The sequence below is a fragment of the Lutjanus erythropterus genome, chromosome 9 (assembly GCF_056507025.1).
Source record: "Lutjanus erythropterus isolate fLutEry1 chromosome 9, fLutEry1.hap2, whole genome shotgun sequence".
In the NCBI taxonomy this organism is placed as follows: Eukaryota; Metazoa; Chordata; class Actinopteri; order Lutjaniformes; family Lutjanidae; genus Lutjanus; species Lutjanus erythropterus.
The window spans coordinates 35333502-35356914 of NC_139325.1; the positions used below are offsets into that span (position 1 = coordinate 35333502).

At 41.1% G+C, this 23413-nt stretch overlaps 1 protein-coding gene across 1 annotated transcript in view; it reads left to right on the forward strand.

Annotated features, from left to right (window-relative positions):
* Positions 1-23413, forward strand: part of cpne4a (copine IVa) — a 74283-nt gene that overhangs the window by 38777 nt on the left and 12093 nt on the right. The window contains exons 7-11 of the mRNA XM_084727357.1: positions 721-810; positions 7946-8044; positions 16896-16982; positions 19549-19608; positions 23002-23135. Of these exons, the coding sequence (XP_084583483.1) occupies positions 721-810; positions 7946-8044; positions 16896-16982; positions 19549-19608; positions 23002-23135 (470 nt within the window). The remainder of the gene's footprint in view (positions 1-720; positions 811-7945; positions 8045-16895; positions 16983-19548; positions 19609-23001; positions 23136-23413) is intronic.

Here is a 23413-nt window from a genome sequence, read left to right on the forward strand (position 1 = left end):
TTGGTTTGAGTTGCAGAGTTTTGTAGATATATTTCTTTTTTACTGCAGTAGAGTCAAGTGAAACTACTTCTTTTCTATGAGAAAGAAAGTAGTTCCTGCTCCAACAAGGTCTGCTGATGATCTTGAGTGAGCAGCTCATGGTTTCTGGACAGAGACAACAGAGACACACGTTTCAGACTTATTTTTTGGTGCTTAGTTCCATCAAATTGAAGAGAAGGCAGACATCTCTACAGCTGATATCTCCACAACTCTGCACAGCAAAACTATAGAACTAACTAATAGTTTTCCAGAGAAACAGTTATAGGTTTTAGATTGATCTCCTGTCGCTGAAAGACCAATATAAAAGGGCCTTTTCTTCCAGACGTGTTTGTTTTGAGGTCTAAGATTTTAAGCTTGATCACATTTTTGTGATTTTTTTGATTCATAACTAGGACACTTGATAAACCAGGTCATAACCTGGATACTAGTGTGCATGGAAACATGGTGGAAATGTTGCAGACTCACTTGTGGCTGGTCTGTAAACTGGATTTGATCATTTCCCTGAAAGGTTTTTGGTTTTCGGCTCCTCACAGCGCTGTGTGGACGTGTCTCACTGTTACCTGTCTGTCTGACAGAGCTAAGAAAGTCAGTTCAGACACAAAGTGATGCAAACATGTGAAATAACTGATCTTGTGTCAGTTTTAATCACTCATCAACAACATTTGTGTCTCTCTGTCTCAGACTGTTATGAATAATCTGAACCCGGTGTGGAAAACCTTCAAGGTTTCTCTCAACTCGCTCTGCAGTGGAGACCATGAACGCAAGCTGCAGGTACACACACACACACACACACACACACACACACACACACACACACACACACACACACTTAGTCTCGTGTGTCAGTCGATGGAGGCTGTCTCCAGTCTAAATGTGGACGTCTGATTGGCTGCAGCAGCAGGTCAAACTGTTTGAAATGATACCAGACTTTTATTGATCAGAAGCTGATTGACGCGCGTTGATTTTTAATAACAGACACGACAGCAGGTATTCATCATCATGTATGTGAGAACACAGTGCGACAAAGTCCAAGAAAAGGTGTAGAAAATAAGAAATACTTACTTATATCAGTCAGTGAATGCATCACAATGGAAATACAGAGGTGGGAGATATCAGCTTTTCAGGTGACAACCTGTCTGGTTTGAATCCTCTTGATGTGACGCTCCTGAACGTCTCTTGAGGAACACATTCATCATCCTTTTGTAATTTTCTGGCGTTTTTCAACCTGGCAGCCCTTCAATCAGCCCGGGGGCCAGAGGTTGGGCCCCCTGTCAGCAGCACGGAGATGAGGTTTGAGGGTCAACGACCTCCAACGAAATGATCAGCAGCAGAACAGGAGGATGTTGAGAGCAGATCAGAGGAAACAGACTGAAGGAGGATTTTATATTTAAACAGAGACGTGAAGCTCGACAGTATCTGTGTTTCATTATATATCACATATATTTAATTTAAAGTCCAGTAGATCTTCTGTGCTTCAGGCTCTATACAGGTCAGATTTCTTATGATTGGTTCAATCAATACCCAACAGAGACACATGGATTATTGATAAATCTGAGTATACATTTCATACCAACACAGAGAAAAATTGTGTTTCTCAAAATCATAATTTTTTTATTTAAGACAACTGAGTTTTCTTTTATATCTCACTGTGATCATAAGAGATGACGAGACAAAGGCTATTTGTCTGGAGCCGAATTTAAGAAGCATGAGAAATTCACAGAGGAAAATTGTTTCTCACAATCATCTTTTCTTCATCTTATTAGAAATAAATGAGATTGTTATTTTAAGCTCAGGGGCGTCTCAGGTTTCTCCTTGATGACTGTTTGGAGCAACAAGAATTTAATTTGATCACTGAGACAAATTTAAGTTTTCTTTTAGATCTCACTGTTATCGCAAGAGCTGATTATTTAAAACAAATTTAAGATCAATGCAGTGAGACAAAAAAGAACATTTCAAGATCTTCAGTCTCAGCCTGAGAAGAGACAAAGGCTGTTTAACAGGAACCGAATTTAAGAAGCATGAGACATTCTCAGAGGAAAATTGTTTCTCAACAATCGTCTTGTCTTTATCTTTTCTTGTGAGTGTGGAAGACTGGTCGAAGACAGGGATGTAGGGATGGAGGAGAGGGATGAGGGAGTCGAGGTGAGGGATGAAGGTGGTCAGTTTGTCATCGAGCTGCAGGGTTAGAAACCTGAGGGGTGAGACAGGGTGGGGACATGTCTCGATGAGCTTTGGTGCTTTGTCCCCCAGTGTTCCTGGCAGAGACCCAGGTGGATACGGGGAAGAAGAGTGAGGTTCCTATAGAGGAAACCTGGAATGGATGAGGTTGAACGTGGGACCTACTTGTTGAGCGACCACAGTGACGATCACTGAGCTTCCTGCAGAAACAGTGAGAACGGGGTCTTGGGTGTGGAGGAGGTCATGAGAACTGAGACGAATGGGAGAAGGTTAGACGTCCTTATACAGGTGTGCACAGGTGATTGGAGCAGAGAGGTGCATAACTTCATTATGCAGACCCTCCCACTCACAGACGTGGAAAGTAGAATAGCAGCTGAAGTTGATCCTGAGTTAGTTTCAGTGAGTTTGAGACAACCAAAGTCAGCGCAGCAGCGTCAGCATGTGTGTGTGAATCTGAGGAAGTAAAGATCCCTGTTCAGGTAAGAAGCCTTTAATAAGTGGCTTCAGCTGCAGCAATCTATAGGGTTAAAGGGTTAAAGGACCTCATTATGAAGGCAGCTATGCCAACTGCACCTCGCTGCGAGTCTCTTCTTAAAATTAGAAACCAGAAAATCACAGATTTCAGCAGCTTTTCAGTGTGGAAACCTCCGAGATGCTAATTTAGTCTTTTTTTTCCCTTTTGAGCTGATTGAATGAAGCTGTGAGAGTGACAGCTCATTAAAACCTGCCGTGTGTTTCCTCTCAGGTAGATAAATGGAACACTTTTCTCTCTTTAAACCTCGACGGGTCTCTTAAATTGTGTAAAGACTGACAGAGGAGAAGAAGAAGAAGAAGAAGAAGAAGAAGAAGAAGAAGAAGAAGAAGAAGAAAAAGAAGAAGAAGAAGAAAAAGAAGAAGAAGAAGAGGGGAGGAGGAGGTTTTTGCTGCTGTCATGATGTTCAGTTTAATGAGGAGGGAAGGACCCACACACATGTTACACACATTAATGTATGCATACAGGAACACCCACACATAATTACACGCACAGATTCATCCACTGATCTAATTGGCTCGCTCGTCCACTTGACTCCTGTTGACCTGAACAAGAGAGCAGAAAAACGTTCACATTTAAACCTCCGTCACTGTTTCTTCTTCTTCGGTTTAATTCAACCTTAATATCCTCCTTTATCAGGACGCTTAGAGACGTCTGTAACGCTAAAGAATGGAAAATACCACAGTGGTGGTGATACGAGGCCTGATTTACTAGAGGTTTGTGTGAGTAAAAATGCGTGCAAACGTCATATCACCCGCAAACGTATAAGCTGATCTATTAACCGTGCGCAGTGAGGACATTCAAGACAGCACACACTGTCCATTTAGGACATTTGCCTTAATGAATTTGCAATATGGGTCATTTCTACCCAAGTGTGTAAAATACTGGAAATGAAAATGCCCACGTTGTGATTTACTGAGCCAGAAAATAATTTGTGGTGACTGTGACTGCGTCTCTTTTTAATATGTTTGAAAGGAAGGTGCTTATCGGCCCAGCGGTGCACAGCTGGCTGCTGTTATTGAGACGAGGAGGAGACACTCTGATTTAAAGTCTTTCCTCATGAGCTGTTTCAGGGATGCATTTATTTTTATTTGCATTCAATATTCCTTGAAGCAGAAAAACACCATGATTAAACATAAATTTATTTCAGCCAAATGAAACTGAACATTCACAGCTGCTGTAGTCTAAAGAAAATTAACACTGACCTTTATTATTTCCTTCTCGTCGCCAGCATCAGATTTTGAACTGGGTTTTTTTTGGCAGGCTGCTCCTCAGTGCGCTCCTCTCCTCCCTCTCTGGTCCCCAGCTGCTCTGCTGTGGGACCGTTTGGACTGAGGGATCTCAGTACTGCCTGTCCCCCGTCTTCGATCCCTCTTGTCAGAGCATTTATGGCTGCTGTCAGATCAGATAGAGGCCGACCAGCTGCCTGGTCTGAATGACAATGACCCGAGTCCCACCTGAACACTCAGGCTACAGAAGACACAGCTCACACCTCCTGAGCAATGGATTTATGATGATGATGATGATGATTATTATTATTATTATTATTATTTTCATCTGTTGTTCTTTTTTCTTTTGCTGTAGCTCAACAGTATGTTGTTTGTTTGTGTTCATTTGCCTCCATGAGATCAAATTTCATTTTGCATTAGCAGTCAGTCTGTTTTCTGTTCAAATTCCCGATGGTGAAAACCTGTAAAAGATGCAAACCCTCATTTAAATCCTGCTGTCTCCACCGTGTTTACACCTGCTGTCATTTAGGCAATTATTCTTAGTTGATCACCTGCTAAACACACACCAACCAAACGTGTAATATGTTAGAATGAACACACAATTTAGCACTTTTCTTAGTAAATCAGGCTTGAGTGTATTCTTAATGTTTATCACTGATTCCTTTTTCCGCACAGTTCTGTCAAGTAACGCATCTTTTACAGTTTTAGTTTCTCTCTGATTTTAAACAACAACCTATATTTGATGTTTGCAAAAAACAAATATCTGTATCAGTGTTATGTGTGCAGATGGCAGCACGTTGTACAGATTGTGTTGACTGACTCTGACCTAACAACGTGAGCCAGACGACCTCCAGATGTGGTCAGACAGATCAGATCATTTTCTGATAATGACACAGTTACACACACTTCATTAACATGAGTTTTACCTGGATAACGTGTGAGGATACACCGGTGGAAATGGTGTGTTGGTATAAAGTCAGGTCAAAAGCTTCATGAATGTTTAAGTCCTGCTGAAATAAGAAATCAGTAGGTTTATATAGGAAAGCACACAGCACAGTAAAAAGGATGAAACATTTGTACAGGACAGTCAAATCTGATTTGACCAAAGAAAACCTTGGTGGACAGCCCTGACAAACAAAGGTTACGACTGAAATGACTCAATTTCCAGATAAAATAGTACAGCAGCACTGTCCTGCACAACTTAACTTCTGCAAAGCAAAACGTCCCTGTGAGGCACAAACCAGAGGGTGTTACAGAAGCTCAGGAGGTACAGAAGAGTGCAGTAAGGTCATTTTCACAGCAGACATGAACAAAAATAATGCTAAATAAAATTCACAAATACCAGTTGGAAATATTATATAATAAAGTGCATTTTTAACTCAGTTACTGCAGCACTGACTGAGCTGCTGTATTTTAAGTGCTCAGACTGAGAACCTGCAGTTTTAATTAAAAAACTTCTGTGAATACATATGTTCATGCGTCAGATCCTCCACACTGCATTCAAGAATTTATGGAAATTTATGGAAAATATAAAGGACACGTTTTTTTATACATTGTTAAAAAAGAATTTAGATTTTCTACCTCACAATTCAGGATTTCTCTCTCTCTCTCTCTCTCTCTCTCTCACACACACACACACACGCACGCACGCACGCACACACACGCACGCACACACACACACACACACACACACACACACACACACACACACACACACACACACAGACACACACACACACACACACACACAGAGTAAACGTCCTACTTGCTCACTGAAAGTCCTGCATGAATATATGAAAACATAAAATCACCAGACTGTTGGAAATGAGAACTGGAGCACGTGGCTGTGTGTGTGTGTGTGTGTGTCTGTGTGTGTGTGTGTGTGTCTGTGTGTGTGTGTGTGTGTGTGTGTGTGTGTGTGTGTGTGTGTGTGTGTGTGTGTGTGTGTTATCTGTAAATTCATGAGACTGTGGTCATCCTCTCCAGCTCAGAGACCGTCAGCGTTCTTCCTGTCGTCCTCCGATCTATTTTTCATGAACTCTGTCAAACTGTCCTGGATTCAGTTCCTCCACTGATTTATTCACTTATTCTCTGTTGCTCAGTCTGGTCCCAGTGCGGCCAGTAGAAGCTGTCCACTGGTTCCACTGGGAGGACTCGTCATGTGGACGGAGGTCTGATCATGCTTGAAGCCAACTTCATTTCTACAGATATTAATTCTCATCAAACATTTATTTCCTGTTTACTATTTTCTATTTTTTTGTGTGTGTTATCACAGTACAGTTTTGGTCACTTCTTTAGTTCGACACGACACAGGAGCTACATGTATAATAATTTTTGAATCCAGTTGATTAGAAACCTGTTTCCACAGACACTAAATAAAGTGATCCAGTTAAACGTGCGTGTTTACGAGCCCCAAAGCATTTATCAGAATAATTTTTTTCTTTTTTGATGTGCAAACTGGTTCCACCTGCTGTGGAGCGTCGAATCTGCTGGAAATAAAACAGTAGAAGAAGACAAAGTATTCCAGCATGTTTCTGTAATTTCTGAGATGGATCCACGTCATATTCTGGGAACAATTGTAGTGTTTTTTAGTCTTTTCTGTTATGTTTTTTTTTATATTTGAAGCCTAAAACTACCCAATCACCTGCCTCATGCCTAAAGCTACCCATCCAAAGCAACCAGTCAGAGTCAGAGTAGTGTGGGTCATGACCTCACTCTCCTGCAAACACGTTAGTAACACGTCTCCTCCCCCGACACGGGACATGGGACTTTTCCAACTGGAGGGAAATGATCAGACTCAGTGTTTACATGGTTATTATTTTGCTTCTGATCAGATTATCAAAGTTTTACTCTCTGAACCCAATTATTCCATCTTCCAGCTGAATCACATCAGTCTGTTCCAGCTGAGATCTTTACGTGAGCCGCTTTATTCTGATTGGTCTGTTCTTCTGGACATTTGTGAAATATTAGCATCCATGTGAACGCAGCTCATGGTGCTTTGGATAAATCAGATGGAAACAAGGAGGAATGATCAAACAGAATCAGACAGAAGAAACCAGATTCTGCTCAAATACGTCCAACAAAAATCTACAACACTTTGTTTTTCTCCCATTTTTCATGACCCTCAGGTTTGTGCACACTGAGGGTTTCTTTCTCTCAGATTTTGACGTTCAGCAGAGAATTATTATTTTACAACCATCAGCAATCTTCAACCTTCGTTTCCTGGAATTTGGCACGACATCCCACCGACCTCACCGCCACAGAGCAGGTGTAACCACGCCCACCCAGCACCTCCACTGTGTGTGCACAAATTGTTGCACAGTTAAATTAAAAACATGTATCTGTTTTGTAAAATACAAGTCTCTGTATAATCCATACAAGTAATCATATGGAACAGTTACTCATATGTTGTATTTTAAATATGAAACTGTTCTGTTTCTCCCCAACCCTGAACACAAAAAAGCATATCTGTAGCCTTGTGTAGACATTTCAGAGTGTCCTTTTCTTGTGACCATATGGACAAACTCCTGCAGCTGCTTCAACTGGTGGTGCTGGTGGAAAGACTGAAACTGAACGAGTGGAGGCTGTTAGGGCAGCGCATTAATGCTCACCTGTCCATTTACTGTTTACACCTGTGACCTACACATGAACATAAAATCTACTTTTTAGGCTGATTGTGGTTAAAAATGCGGTTCATGTTTGATCATTTTTTATGCAGCTCAGTCTGTGTGTTCTTTGTCTTCATCTGTCTGCAGGAATAATTCTTCCTCCAGAACAATAAATATGAATTTATTAAATTTATTAAATATTTATTTTAAGGACAAACACTGACTGAACTCAGACTTTGGGTTCTCTTTAATGAACATTATCTGAAACAACAAAACACAAACATCTGCTGAGACGGAGATAAACAGCGTCTTGATGATTCAGATGTAAAATAAAAGTTTCTGTGTTGTCGTCCTCTCAGTGCACTGTGTGGGACTGGGACTCCAACGGGAAACACGACTACATCGGTGAGTTCGAGGCCACGTTCAAAGAGATGAGAGGAGCCATCGATGGACGACAGGTAGGCAGCGTGTGTGTGTGTGTGTGTGTGTGTGTGTGTGTGAGTGTGTGTGTTCACTGCACACTGAGCTCCAGTCAGTTTATTTCTAATTTATATTTTTATTATCATGTAAAAAACATTTTTAATTACAAAGAATAGGGGAGTCTGCAACTTTTTTTTAAAATTGAAATGTTCATTGATTATTGTGTCATGGTAACATAACAAACATAACAAACTTTTTTTTTAAAAGGTTATTGCCAACTATTGATCTTTGGGTGATCGTGTTTAGATAAACTTAAATGTTTGAGTTTTAGAAACCCTCCAAAAATTGTATTTAAAAAATTATGCATGAAGTAAATTCATGCAAGTGAAAGTGAATGATGGTTAAAATTTTAATGTTTTCAGTTCAAATCATTTAATTTTCAGGCATCAAACGGATGATAAATCAGGTTCAGCTCACTGTGAACAAAAATATATTTTCACAACTAAAGATTAAAGGTTGACAAAACTTTTCAAAATTTATTTCAAAACATAAGAAAATCTCTTCCAGTACGTTGTCTTGAAATTTTGTGTTGTCTCAACTTCTTTTTTTTTTTAGTGTAAAGTTATTCTTACATTCTCCTTCTGTAAAAATATGTAGCCTTTTCACTGAACTTATAAAAAGTTTAAATATTTCGTGCACTAAAATGTGCATCATAGCCTGCGTCTGTGGCTCAGTGCTTTTTCCTCTAAACTTTGGCGGCAGCTCGTCTTCTTTCGTCTCCATATTCTCGCTATGGATGCCTTCAGGGAAAAGATTTTTTGTGGGTTGCAGACGTGTGTTTGAGCAGAAATCTCATATGTTAGAGATGTTCATCACCAACATGTTTATTCACATCTGGTTTTAATCCGTCTTCCAGGTGATGAAAGATGTTTTCTGATCCTTTACTTAAATACACTTGAATATTTATTCTATTATTCTGCCACTAGGAGTCTCAGGGACAGTTTGATGATGTTGTGAAGAAGTGTGGGATCATGGGAGTTTTTGTCTTCATTATTAACTGATGAAAATCTGTCTGACATGAAATCATGTTCATGAGTGAGGGAATATATTTAAGTTTTATTCACGTTTGCCGACTCTGTTATAGCAACTAGCGACATGCTAGCAACAGCTAGCAGGAACCAAAGCATCACCTTGAATAAATGACAGATTTCTTGGGTTTGAACATTGTTGGAAACATTCAGGAAAATCAAAAAATACACAACTCATCTATATATATATAACATAATCAGCACTTTCAGATATTTTAATGCAGAAATGTGACATATTATAGCTTTAAATAAACAGTGATTGACCAGACAAGATGAGAGGATGCATGAAAAACTGTGTGAACAGACAGTGGCCAGATGTGTCCACATGTCTGATGATGAAAATCTTTATTTTAAGAGTAAAATGAATATTTTTGAGTTGTGGATAAAACAACACACTTGAGGACGTCATCTCAGACACCGATTAACATTTTCAACATTTTCTAACATTTTCTAAGCAAACAACTATTAATCAAGAAAATAATGTTTGTCTGCAGGTCGAGCTGTTTGTTCACTGTGACACAAAGTCCTGTTTCTCCTTCAGCTGCACAATCAATTCAGCGGCTCAGTGAGAGTCAGACTGAGTGACACCACAGTTCACACACTCTGACACACTGCTACACAGGACAGACCTCACACACACACACACACACACACACACACACACACACACACACACACACACACACGTACAGACACGTAGGCCGAAACATTTTGATTTGTGGTGTTTTCACAGGACGGCGGTGCTTTACAGAGCAGATCTATGAGCCTTTGCTCAGCTCCTCCTGAATGATGATCTTTCTGTTCTCACAAAGCTGATTTGTCATTGATGATGAAGCCCTGTTCATGCCTGTGTGAGACACCGTGGCGTGGGCTCCTGTAGGTGGCGTGTGACCTTTGAGCGGCACAGAGATGTTTCAGATCAACATGTTTGTCTCAGTATTCTCTGAAGAGCCAGAGGGCGTACCGACTGTGAATAACCAGAGAAATGTTTTTATCCAACATGTCATCACATCTATCAGCTCATGACTGATAAAACTGACAAAAGAGACGCAACATGAGACACAGAGACATGAATCAGAGTGAATAATGGACTGAAAGTCATCAGGTCTAAATGACAGCTCATAAAGCTGAATGTATTAATAATAAACAGGTGCACAGTTTGCACACCTGTCAATCAAGAATAAAAACTAAATATATAGAAGAATCAGGCGACCGCTTTGTGTCTTCTGGCATCTTGCAGCGCCACTATCGCTGCAGTGGCACATCCTGTCTGTCACTCTTGGTGTCTGCTGGTTGGGTCTAGAAGGGAACCCCAAATCTGTGAGTCTGTTGTGAGACCTCCTAGGTTTGGGGTTCCCTTCTTGACTCTGTGTCTGCCATTGCCTGCTGATGCACAGGTTCTTCACAGCTTCCTCCTTCATAAAAAGTAAAGATAAAAATAGAAAACTGTAAACTGAGATGCCACTCAGACCACCTGAACTAATCAAAGCTGCTGTGAACCCGCCCTTCATCTTGTTTCTGGTTGTTTGAGTTAAATTTGCTTGTGAGTGAAATATCCAGGTGCTGAAGTGTCTCGTCACCTGTTGAAAAGGGGCAGAGGTCAGCACTCATCATTACTTATATTCTTCATAATCAGCGGCACAAAGTTTGACCGGCATTATCTTCACCTTAGCTGCGTCACTAATGTCTGTAAACCAGCAGACTGTGACCCTGGAGGTTCAACCAGGAACCAGGCTACCTGATCTGCAGACCTGCAGCTCCAGGTTTTCAAGAAAAGGCCAATTAACAGTGTGACCGCCCTTTAAAAATGCACCTTTGGGGCCAAAACGCCTTTGGGTTTATTTAGACAGACGGTGTGATGTAATTACCCCGGACGCTGGAGGCAGAGGCAGCGCTAATGAAGACACAGCTGTCGAAAAGAAAAGCTGTTTGAACAGAAACGAGGCAGCCGCAAATTAAAGTCCTCCCCATCCGTCCGTTTGCGCCGTTCTGTTCCCAAACGCTCAGGTTGTGTGTTTTCTCTGGAAATTCCCTGAAGATGACAACACACGGCTGAAAGCACGCTAACAATGTGAGACTGCTGGACTCCTCTCAGCTGTCTCATTATCAGTAACAAGGAGCTGAATATTTTCACCGTGATGATCCTCTGTGACTGTCTGATAAAATGATTTCACAGTTTTCATTAACCTGTCCTCCTTCAGAGCGCCTCGCCTCCGTCACTTTGGAAGAATTTAAATAAAATTCTCCTCCTGTAGCCTGAAAACAGTCCGATTACTGTCACATGTCTTCAGGACGGAATGCAAAATGACCACACACACAAAAAATGATGCAAAACAACCACAAAAATTAAAAAAGAGATGCAAAATAACCACAGAAAGACACAAAATAATAACAAAGACACAAAAAGAGACAGAAAACAATCCCAAAGAGACAACAAGAGATGCAAAAATATTGCAAAGATGCAAAAGAACCCCAAAGATGCAAAATGACGACAACAAAATGCAAAATGACCACATAGAGATGCAAAACAACTATGGAGACAGAAAAGAGACATGAATCAATTACAAGAAATGACCCCAAAAAGACACAAAATAACTACAAACAGATGAAAAAAAATCACAAAGAGACACAAAACAACCAGAAAAAGACAAAAATAGACACAGAGATGCATCACAGCCATGTTGTTTGAAAAACGTAAATGAAACTGATCTTCTATGGGCTGGAAACAGTTGAACATGAAGCAGTGGAGGTCAGAAATCCTTCATTTATTTTACTGTCACATGTCTGCAGGACAGTTATTGATCTTCTCACCTTTCACTCTCAGGACTCTCACCCAACACGCCCTCATGTTCATGATGACAGATCAGCCTCCCTGTGAAAAGATGGATTTCTGAGGCTCTGTATGAATATTATATTCATCCGATCTCATGTGCAGACTCAAAGACTTCATTAGTTCGTCTCTCGATACGACTTCTCTGCGCTGCCTCTCAGTTACAGCTGAAGAGGTTCATCATCTGTGTGTTACAGAGAAGACGTCATCTCCACTCTATGATTCATGGCCACAAAGAAACACAAAGACACACAAAGACACGGGGCCTCCTCGCTCCTCAAGTGACCCAGAAATCCATCTAGTCAGCAATCATGGAGGACGTCTCACTTCCTCTTTCTGTTGGGAGGAGTGAGAGTGGAGGAGTGAGGAGGCTGTCAGAGGGAAGATGAGACCATTCTTCACTCACATCTTTTATCAAACTCACACATCCTGTTATTAGAGATCTGGATGAATAACATCCAACTCAGCTGTGATCTCACTGCCACGCTTACATTTTATTTGTTCTCTGATTCATCATTTAGTTTAAGTGTTTGGATCAGATGTGTGGGTCTGATTAAAATAAAACACAGAAAAGAACTTCCATCAGTCACCAAAGAGATGAAAAACAACCAGAGAGAGATGCAAAATGATCACAAAGAGACGGTGGAGCATTCGCCCCATATACTGAGGCTGTCAGTCCTCTGCAGCGGCCGCCGGTTCGATTCCTACCTGCGGCCCATTTGCTACGTGTCATCCCCTCTCTCTCTCTCTCTCCCTCTCTCTCTCTATCACCTTTCCTCTCATATCTTCATCTGTCACTATTAAATAAAGACAGAAAATCTTTAAGTGAAAAACAGAAAGACACAAAATGACCACAGAGAGACACACATTGTTCACTTGCGCACACACCGCCGTACGACACACACCCAGTTCAGACGGTGTGCATGTGCACGTGATCAAGCTGAGGATCTACAGCAAAGAATTAGTCTGAAAACATGGTGTCAATGATGTCCTTCAAGTCAACAGTTTAGCCACACCTCCTTCCATAACTCAAATTTCCACTTGTTTAATTAAAGTCTCAAATATTAAGATATTTGATATTTTATTTAAAAGGTATCAGAGTGAATAAAAGCGATTCTGTTAGTTTTGTGTGTGAAGAGATTCACACAGTGAGGTCTGAAGGTCTGGATGTCCATCAGACTTTACAGTTGAAGTGATGTCCTCCTCCTCTGTGAACCCTGGAAACAGGAAGTCTTTTCATCCCTGCTGTTACCCAGCAGAGGAGCAGACCTGCTTTACTCTCCTTCACAGTGAGAGCAGTCAGTCAAGTCCCGTCGGGAAACCCTCCCCCGCCTCTCTTCTTCTTCTTCTTCCTCTGTTCAGATTTTATTTATTGGCCTCCTTCCTCCGCTGACAGTCTGCTCTCGGCCGGCGACACAGAAACAAGAATCCCTCCGAGCTGAGGCCTCCAGAGAGCTCTCCGTTCATCCTCCTCCATCCATCTCTCCGCACGCGAACAGCGCCTGAGCCGCGGCGTGCCACCCGGTCTCCACGGCAACACGTAATGGAGTCAGAGTGAATCCTCTGCGGCCTTGTTTGGGCAGCTGAAGGATTGACTTAAGCTGGGAGTTTTTTTGTGGTTAACGCCGCTGTCTAACAGCCTCCCTGAATATATGAAACCGTGTCCTGGACAGGCTGAGATCAGGAGGCTGCTCCAGCTTCTGTAGAGAGACGAAGGATTCAAGGAAAATATCTCATTTTTATCACCAATATTATGATTATAAGTTTATATATAATTATCTGTGTTGCTGGATTATGGTGTTAAACATAGTTAAAGTCTGTGTGAAGGAAAAAAAAAAAAAAATTTTTCATGTCAGAACATAGTTGGTGAAACCGGACGCCCGCTGCCTCGCTCATACAATACAAGCAATTCTCATAACATGTAAGTGTGGGATAAGTTTGTGTTTCATAAGAAAGATGGAAAACAAACTGTGTCAGACAGCAGAGTACAGAGACATGAGTCTCCTGACCCACAGAGACGTCACGTCACTGTGAGAGCAGTTAACACGCAGCGTCACAGTTCCTCCACACCTCACTTCCTCTACACGGTCAAATTCAATCAAAACCACAGCACTCTACATGTGAAACAGAGCAGCAGATCATCTTGCTGCAAAAATGACTTTTAAATAGTTTTAAAGTTTGTTCTCAGATTCTCGTTTAGGCTTCAGGATCTCATTTACACATGAGACTCATAATAAGATGTTAACACCACTGTAATGTCTACTTCTCTCTGTCTCTACTGTTACTGGATTTAAAGTAAAACTATCAGGATTTCCTTTTGCAACTAATAGAAACCCTACAAATCTTGACTTGTATTGTAGTGAATCCTTGGCTATTTAAAACTTTTGAAGGTGCATCATATTGTTGAACATGGAGATGCATATTGAATGAGTCTCATTCAGTGAGACGTACGCCTGTAGGTTTGTAGTATTAAGAGCTGTGCACCGAAACGACAGGAAATGATTCCTGAGAAACAAAGTTTAATGATTGAAACTGGTGGTCAAAACATAAAGTTAATGTGCTCATTGCATCATCCAGAAGAGTCCGATCTCTTTATGTTTAGTAACACTGAAGATATTGTTGAAAGAAACCATTGAAACTGGAATATAAAAGAGAAAAGCACTTAATATTCACAGTATTTGCTGAGCAATATGCAGGTTGCATATCAATCAGAAAAGCAAATGACAGCAAATAAGTCAAAGGGTTTCTGACGACAGTATCTGATAAAACGAGGTGTTCAGTACATCGAGGGAGGATCAGAATGACCTCTCTTAAACCCAAGACCATTGTCACACTCTGATTGGGATGCACCACGCTGCTCTCAGTAATCATTTAGGAGCCTGTCCACCTGCACAACAGGTGATCTGACTAACCCTCCAAACAACTCAGAGGAATTTAAACATTCAGCTAAAACAATTTGGGGAAATGGAAACGGCAGCAGGTACCAGACAGCGAGGTCTGCTGCAGCTGCCCATGATGCTCTCATTCAAATTAACTGTGTGATCTCTGTGGGCTGATTATTTAGACATATTGTGAAGCTGTGTTAATGAAGTCATGGTTTACTGCTCATGACATGAGGTGCTTATCCATAGTCAGTGTATTGTATAAAGACAAGGGCACAGACCTCATTACAATCTAGAGGGGGAGGTGAAATTCAGGCCAGGAGCGTTGATACCTGTTTGTACTTATTACATGACCTTTTACTACGAGCAGACAGAAGTAGAAAACAGGTCAGAATAAGCTCCACTTCCTTCACCTCCTTCCGTTACTTTATGATGTTGATAAGGTTCATTATTAGAAGGCGGGTCGGCTCAATTTACGTGAGTAATACACGTTCAAATACCCTCTGCTGCTGGCAGCGGACACCCTGTTGGACCAAACTCCAAGAGGAAAGTGATTAAGGCAGTTCTTAACACTGAGCAGGGTCATAGGATGGTGGGGGCAAAAACGAAACCTAAAAAAAGTTTTGGTTTTGGATCTATGTCCAAGTCTACAGTTCATGGTGGGAGTACCAGTGCAGGAAGTTAAACCATGTCCTGCTGTGGACAAATTTTAGACACCTAAAAAAATCAATGTCAGTTTAAGTGTATGCTATATTAAAAATATTTTCACCACTTTACCTTTCTGTCAGACAGACTTTTCTGACAGGAAACCACTGTTATATGAGACAAATATCACTCTCTCCAAACCAACCAAACTCCATTGACAAAATCATTCATTTTGCCTCACAGAACACAGGAGTTGCTTGTCTTCTGCTGCCACGATCTGTGAGTTTGTTTGTGTTATTTTGTGGCTTTGGTGAATCCAAACCGATGCTTTAAAACACCAAAGTCACACAATAACACAAATACACAAACAGATGGAGGCAGCAGAAGACCAACAACTCCTGTGTTCTGTGAGCTAAAATGATTGATTTTATGAATGGAGTTCGGTTGGTTTAGAGAGAGATTTGCTTTATGTAACTGCAGTTTCCTGTCAGAAAAGTCTGTCTGACAGCGAGGTAAAGTGATGAAAATATTCAAAATATAGCATACACTTGAAATCATCTGAGCAGGTGATTGGATGCCGCAGGTCTTTTGTTTCCCACCATCATTATCATCACAAGCAGCATCAAACAGTTGATCGTCTCCACAGAGACAGATTAACTCACACACACACACACACACACACACACACACACACACACACACACACACACACACACACACAATCACACACTGAGGAGGAATAATTAGTGTGAAACAGCAGCTTGTTGGTGTTTATTTCCACAGTCATTCATCAGCTGTTTGGCTAATCTGTAACATCCAATCAGATTCATGCAGGTGAACATTGTAACCTGATCATTATTACTGTAACTCTGCTAATATTAATGCTGATTTAAAGCTGCTTTTCCAGTTTTGCTGCATGTGTCGGTTTCTCAGGGAGGAAGGTGACTCACACTGTTCTGGTTCAGCATTAGCTTAGCTCACTTTGCTAGCATTGCTAACTTGATTACTTTCCATTACTTTTAGATTACCTCGATATGAAACATGATGAGATTGTTTAGACTGACATAATGTTTTAAGGGTTGCAACTAACAATTATTTTCATCACTGATTATGTACTACTGTAATACTCTGCTGTGTACTGTGATGTTTAAAAAAGTACAAGCTTTTTCATGTTTTACTGTCTGTGGGGGGAAAGTCTTGTGCATCATGTAACATTATCATAAAACAGTTTGGACATTATATCAGATCAGCTTCAGACCCCGGCTCTCTTCCTTCAGACGTACTTTAGAGCCTCTCACTGCTGCACATCTGCTGCAGATGCATTTTCACTGCTTTATCACTGAACTGTGCAAAAAGCACAGATGAATGACTTTGTTTCTCTATATTTAGTTTAAGGCGGGAGAACGTCCTGAGAATAACTGAGGGTTGATTTGTGTGTTTTCAGGTGCAGTGGCCGTGCATTAACCCCAAATACAAAGTCAAGAAGAAGAATTACAAGAACTCTGGGATCGTCATTCTGAACCAGTGCAAGGTAACCGACTGACACGTTACAGACATTTTATTCCAGTAATAACAACAGCAGAGGTTTCCTGCAGCTGGAGAGGCACATTTTCAAAAATTAGCAGTGACACAAAGTCTGGAAATACATCCATATTATATCAGTATCGTTCTAAAAGACAAAATATGGTCTGAAATTTTACATTTCTGGATGATGGTTTATGGTTTTTTCCTGCTTTTAAAGGCTGCATTGCAATAAAGTGATGTCGTTATTAGACTGTCCAGCTGCTGTATTATTTAACTTTACCCACTTAATCAAAATGTGATGTAATGTTATTACATTTGCAGAAAATTACATTTGTAGTAGGAAACTGCTATTACATTTGTGGGATTATTACATTAACAGCTGTAGATCTGTTTTATGGTTGTGGTTCATTACGTTTGTGTTCTGTTATTATGTTGGCGGGTCTAACAGCATTTGCAAACCATTTCATTCTCTTTTTATTTAAGTTTTGCAGAGCATCACGATCATTTTGGAATCTGGTTTTGTATCCCTCTGTACTTGAATGCTGCAGAAACAGAAAACAGCGGATAGATAGTGCAGCTGTTCTCTGTTTTTCAAGCTTTAACACGGTTTAATATTTCAAATCCCAACTGTCAGAAAACTACAACATCATTTCTACTTTGTGTCTGAGATGGTGATAAAAGAGTGACGTCTCACTCCGTCTCTCAGGAGAAAGTTTGTGTTGAAGCTTCATCAGTGACTCAGTCCGAGTGTTTTCACTCTGAGATGCTTCATAAATGCTGTACGACACTGACAGAAAAACTGGCGTCTCCTTGATATTAAAATCATTAATGAAACCTCATTACGTTTATCTGCTGCTCTCCAGACGGACTGTCAGATTGTTTTTCATCTGTTTCTCAGCACAGACCGTCAGTGAGCCTGATAAAGAAACAGAGGCATACATCACATTATTTAATAATGAGTTATCATCGTATCTGGAGGCCAATTAAGCTCCAGGCTCTCTCCACAAAGTGACTCTTTAGGACATTTCAGATTTTATTTAAGAGTATTAGATTCTTTTTAACATGAAAAACATTTTATTGCATTAAAACTGTTTTCTTCATCGTTACACCAAACAGTTAAGGGCATTAAGTGCTTATTTCTCCAGTAGAGATGAAGCTTTTTCTCGGAGCTGCTCCTCTTGTTTTTTTCGGAGGCTGATGGCGTCTGGCTGGCAGACTGTTAGAGGAACCAATTATGTAGCGCTGAGCAGCCTGACTAACCTGACATTTCCTGCCAGACGATGCTGAACGGCGCTCAGACGCCAAGCGAGGGGAGTCTGGGGAATCCTGCCGCCGAATGAAAGCCAGATAACATTTAGCCTGATGACACTCGACACATGAAGAGTTCCCGCTTCAGAGCGAGTTAACGGCCATTTGAAAAGAGCGACGCAGAATGAGGTGTAGCACAACATGGAGACAAATGACTGAGCTGCCGTGACGGCTGCGAGCTAATTTACACTTGATAGATGAGGAGTTGAAATGAAACCAAATGTTTTAAGAGCAGTGGGGGGCGAGTCGGCGTGGAGATGACAGAATGAGAGCAGGTTTACAGGCCGGATCTCTAACGAACTGCAGGTAACGATCCATCTTCAGCCGCGGCTCTGCCCTCGAAACAGCAGCTGATATTTAATGATAATCCAGCTGCACATAGAGATAAAGGTTCACTCTGATCTCATTCTGTCACAGCAGCCGGGGCCACACTCAGGGGCCCCCGGCCCCTCGGTGATTTGTTCAAATTTAAGAGAGGGGAGGCCCGATGGGAGCCCCCCCCTGCTGCAACACCACCAACCAACACACACCCACAGACCTCCCAGAGAACGGTGTTGTAGAACGCCCTGACCGTGGCTTGGTCTGCTGCTTCAGAACCACAGAGGGAACCCAGTCAGGGTGTATTCAGAGATTAACCACAGGGTGAGCAGAACTGGTGACTCAAGGTGCCCGTGTTCAAAATAACAACATAAAAGTCTCCTGTTGGATGCCCCTACAGTAGATAAAACATGATAAAATGTCCTCTGAGGTGCCTTTCTAGTCGACAAAATGTGGTAAAGTGTCCTTCTGTTGGACAAAACATGATTTAAAAAAACAGGTTTACCTAAAAGTCTCCAGTGGTGCTCAGTGCAGAGTGAAATCAGTGGTGTTGTTGCTGTGTCTTGCTGCTCATGCAGAATAGATCAGGCAGCTGTAATAACAGCAAACTACGTGATTTGTCCAAATGGTGTTGCCATAGATAACTATCCAAGATGACAGCTCACTTGTGTATCCACACAAACAGATCGTGCACTTCTCATCCATGAGTTCACATCACTCAGAAAACTCGTGTAAAACTGGTGGCATGGCTCTTTAAGTTGGAGTTAAACGAGTTGCTGAACATAAAACAGGGATGTTTAAGTGGAACCACTGAATTGTGAGAACGTCTCATCATAGCAGCAGTTTGCACGAATTTTATTGGTTGTTGCCAGTCAGCTGATAAACAAACAGCCGATCAATGAAAGTTAAATATCAAATTCACACATCTGTTTGTTTTCTGTCTGCAGATCATCAAGATGCACTCCTTCCTGGATTACATCATGGGAGGCTGTCAGATCCAGTTCACTGTGAGCACACACACACACACACACACACACACACACGCACGCACACGCACGCACACACGCAGGTCATATTTAGGTCAACTTCCTGCTTCATATTCCCACCAGGAGAAAATGCGTCCTGTGAGATGTCAGAGTAATTCTGATGTTGTTACCATGGGAACGGCAACCACGGCAAAATGTTCGCTGTCCCAGTTTATAGCAGCTGCCGACACTGGGATCCGACCAGTATCACCAGTCTGATGCTGCAGATTGTTACTCTCTTTCTTTCTTGTCCAAAAGTATGTGGACACCTGTTTACAGACTTGAAGTTCACCAAATAAATTAAAATTACATATTTTTCTTCTGACATGTTGAGGAATTGATCCATCTAGATTTTTTTGGTGTGAGTTGCAGAGTTTTGGAGATATCAGCTGTAGAGATGTCTGACTTCTCTCCAGTATAATGGAACTAGATTTACCAGAGCGCACCGCAGAGCGCAGGTCAGCTGATGCTCTGTCAGACACTTCACCAGAGCGCACCGCAGAGCGCAGGACAGCTGATGCCTGTTTCTGTCTCTGACAGGCTCAGATTGTTCTTGTTAGTGTCTGACAACATTGTGGAAAGGATCACTACAGTCAGAGAGATTTTTTTTAAAGACGAAGAGACATTTGGCTTAATCAGGAACAGCTGATTTATTGATCTCAACAAACTCATCGTCATCGTCAGCTTCATTCAAACTTTACAGAAACTAAATAAAACTCAAAAAAAAAAAAAACCCAAAAAACAAAAAAACATCAGTCCAAATAAATCCTTAATTCAGGGAGTTAAGGAGCGCAGAACGTGCAGCGCAGGTGATGCTGGACAGCAGCTGCAGCCTCAGGAGAGAAACTCTGCAGGTCCACTGATTTTATAACTGAACTACAGGAGGACACCCAGTGCATGCTGGGACTCTCTGAAACTCTGAAAAGGAAAACTAACTTCACTTCTGCAAAATTCCTCTTCAAACATTTTTAAATATCCTCCGTCTGATGTCGGAGTCTTGCTGCTGTTCACACATGTAAACACTGAACTCAACAGCTCAATAAAGCCGCATCACTTCCTGCAGCGGAGCTACGAGATCCGAGCTGCCTCGTTCTCCCCGAACATTTAAACGTTTAATCCCCGTCGTCGGGCGGAAAATACTTTCCCACAACCTGCGAGTCAGTCAGGAGCAGAAGAAAAGAGTTCCTCTCTTTTTGTGTATTTTTGAAATAACCCAGAGAGGTTTAATCACCCAGGAGGCCCAGAAACTCACTTTACATGTAAACAAGCGAGGAAGCTTCAGTTCGCTGAGAAAAACAGGAGTGAGGTGTGTTTTTTTTCTCTCTCTCTGCAGCAGCGTGTCGAATCAGCTGTTTGTTTGTTGGTTCATGTCGTCTCTGGAGGAAACTGCGTCTGTGTGTGAAATCAAACTGCAGGTTATTTTGGTTCACGGTCGACTGAACTGAAAAGATGTTTCTCTCACACATGAAACTTGTTCTTTCTTCGTGTATTTAGAGACAAATGCTTCATTCCCTCTAGAACCTGATTTCCCACATAAATTCTGTTAAAGTGGGTTCAGGGACTGAATAATAAATGATGTTTGTACCTATTTACCATTTCAAAATACAGAAAGAATGTAAATTTCCTTGTAAGACAAATATATTTATTATGTTTAGATATATACTGTGTGTTGTAACATTTAGCTGACATATATAAGTATGAATGTTGTTCCTTATATTAATTAAACATCCATCCACCTCACTGGCTGCTGGATTCAGAATATCTTCTTGTTGTGAGGCAACAGTGCAAACAGTTGCACCAACATTTGGTTGAATCCGACAAAAATTTGATGCAGAGTGGCTTCCTGAACTAATTTTTCCCATTGCTCTCAAACATTTTGCAAAATAAACTGAATATTTGACATGACACTTCAATATCACTCAGGCAATTGTTATTTATATTTTAAATACATTTCTAACTTTATCTGTACATATGCACAGCTGTACATCGAGCTACATGCTAACATTGCCATGCTAACAACAATAACAATGCGAGTATACAGATGTTTAAGAGGTTTTCTAAGAGTGATGCAGGAATGAGTCCTAAAACACAGAAATGAGTTAGCATGTTGGCTCCTCCAGGTCCCTCGTCTGGGAGTCAGTGGGTTTTGGTTTGATGAGGTCTGTGATTTTCAGAAGCTAAAGAGATTCTCACATTTTGTTCTAAAACATAAAATATGTCAGTTAATACAACCCCAATTTCAAAAAGGTTGGGAACATTTGGTTGAATCCAGCACAAAGACAAGATATTTAATGTTCAAACTGATAAAGTTTATAGTTTGTTGTAAATATCCAGTCATTGTGTTGTTTCAGGATCATGTTTCTCTCTGTGATCCATCATCTTTTCTCTTAACACTCAGTCAGTGTTTGTGAACTGAGGACAGGAATTGATGAAGTTTTAAAGGTAAATTCTTTCTCTTTCTTTCTTGATATTCGACTTCAGCTGCTCAACAGTCCACAGTCTCTGTTGTTGTATTTTGTGCTTCATAATGCATCACACATTTTCAATGGGAGACAGGTCTGGACTGCAGGCGGGTCAGTCTAGTACCTGAACTCTTTTACTACGAAGACACGCTGTTGGAACACGTCCACAATGTGTCTTGGTCACAGACATTCAGTCTTGCTCCTTACCTGCAGAGATTTCTCTGGATTCTCTGAATCTTTTAATGATATTATGGATTGTAGATGGTGAAATCTATAAATTCCTGCAGTTTTGTGCTCTTGTTGTTCTTAAACTGTTAGACTGTTTGCAGTTTTTCACAAAGCGGTGAACTTCACCCCATCCATGCTGGTGAACCACTGAGTCTTTCCAGGACGCCCCTTTAATACCCAATCATGATCCTGTCACCTGTTTACCTCTGGAATCTTCCAAACAGCTGTTTCTGGAGTGTTACACAACTTTCACGGTCTTTTGCTGAAAATTAAATATCTTGTCTTTGTGCTCTAATCAGTTGAATACAAGTCAAAGTATTTGTAAGCCGTTGTATTCTGTTTTTCCAACTTATTTGGTATTGGGGTCGGGGCTCACTTGCAAATTTTGAAGCTTTTATGAGTCTTAATAAAGTTGGTTGCTGACATGTAACATTCTCGTACATCTGGATGTATGTGCTTTGAGAAACTTATATGAGAAATATGTAACAGAATGCATGAAGCAAAAGACAACAGGAAATTAAAAGAGAAAACAAGTAGAACGAGGTCGCCATGGAACAAAAGTAAAATCTCAGCTGCGTCATTCAGGCTTCAGCTGAAGTGAATGAAACACAACAAACATCACATCTGTAGAGGGTTAAACCCAACTGTGCTGATGCTGCTCTCTGATTGGTTGCCGTGTCTCCAGGTAGCCATCGACTTCACAGCCTCTAACGGAGATCCTCGCAACAGCTGCTCTCTGCACTACATCCACCCGTACCAGCCCAACGAGTACCTGAAGGCTCTGGTGGCCGTGGGAGAGATCTGCCAGGACTATGACAGGTTGGTCTGCACCTGCCTACAGCAGCCAATCAGATGAGTCCGTTCATTAAAATACACCAGACAGTCTGATTATATTCTGCAGAGATTTAACTTCTGAGCTAAACTAAATGTTTAATTCAGAGACAGAAGAAACTAATGAAGGAAAATAACTGAAACTTCAAACTATGCATCACACACACGTCCTCCGATGCTGTTAACTAAAATCTGACCTCTGTCTTTGTCTCTTGTATTTGGTTTTAGAAGCTGACAGTTTTGTCTCCCTTGCTTGTCTTTGTTTT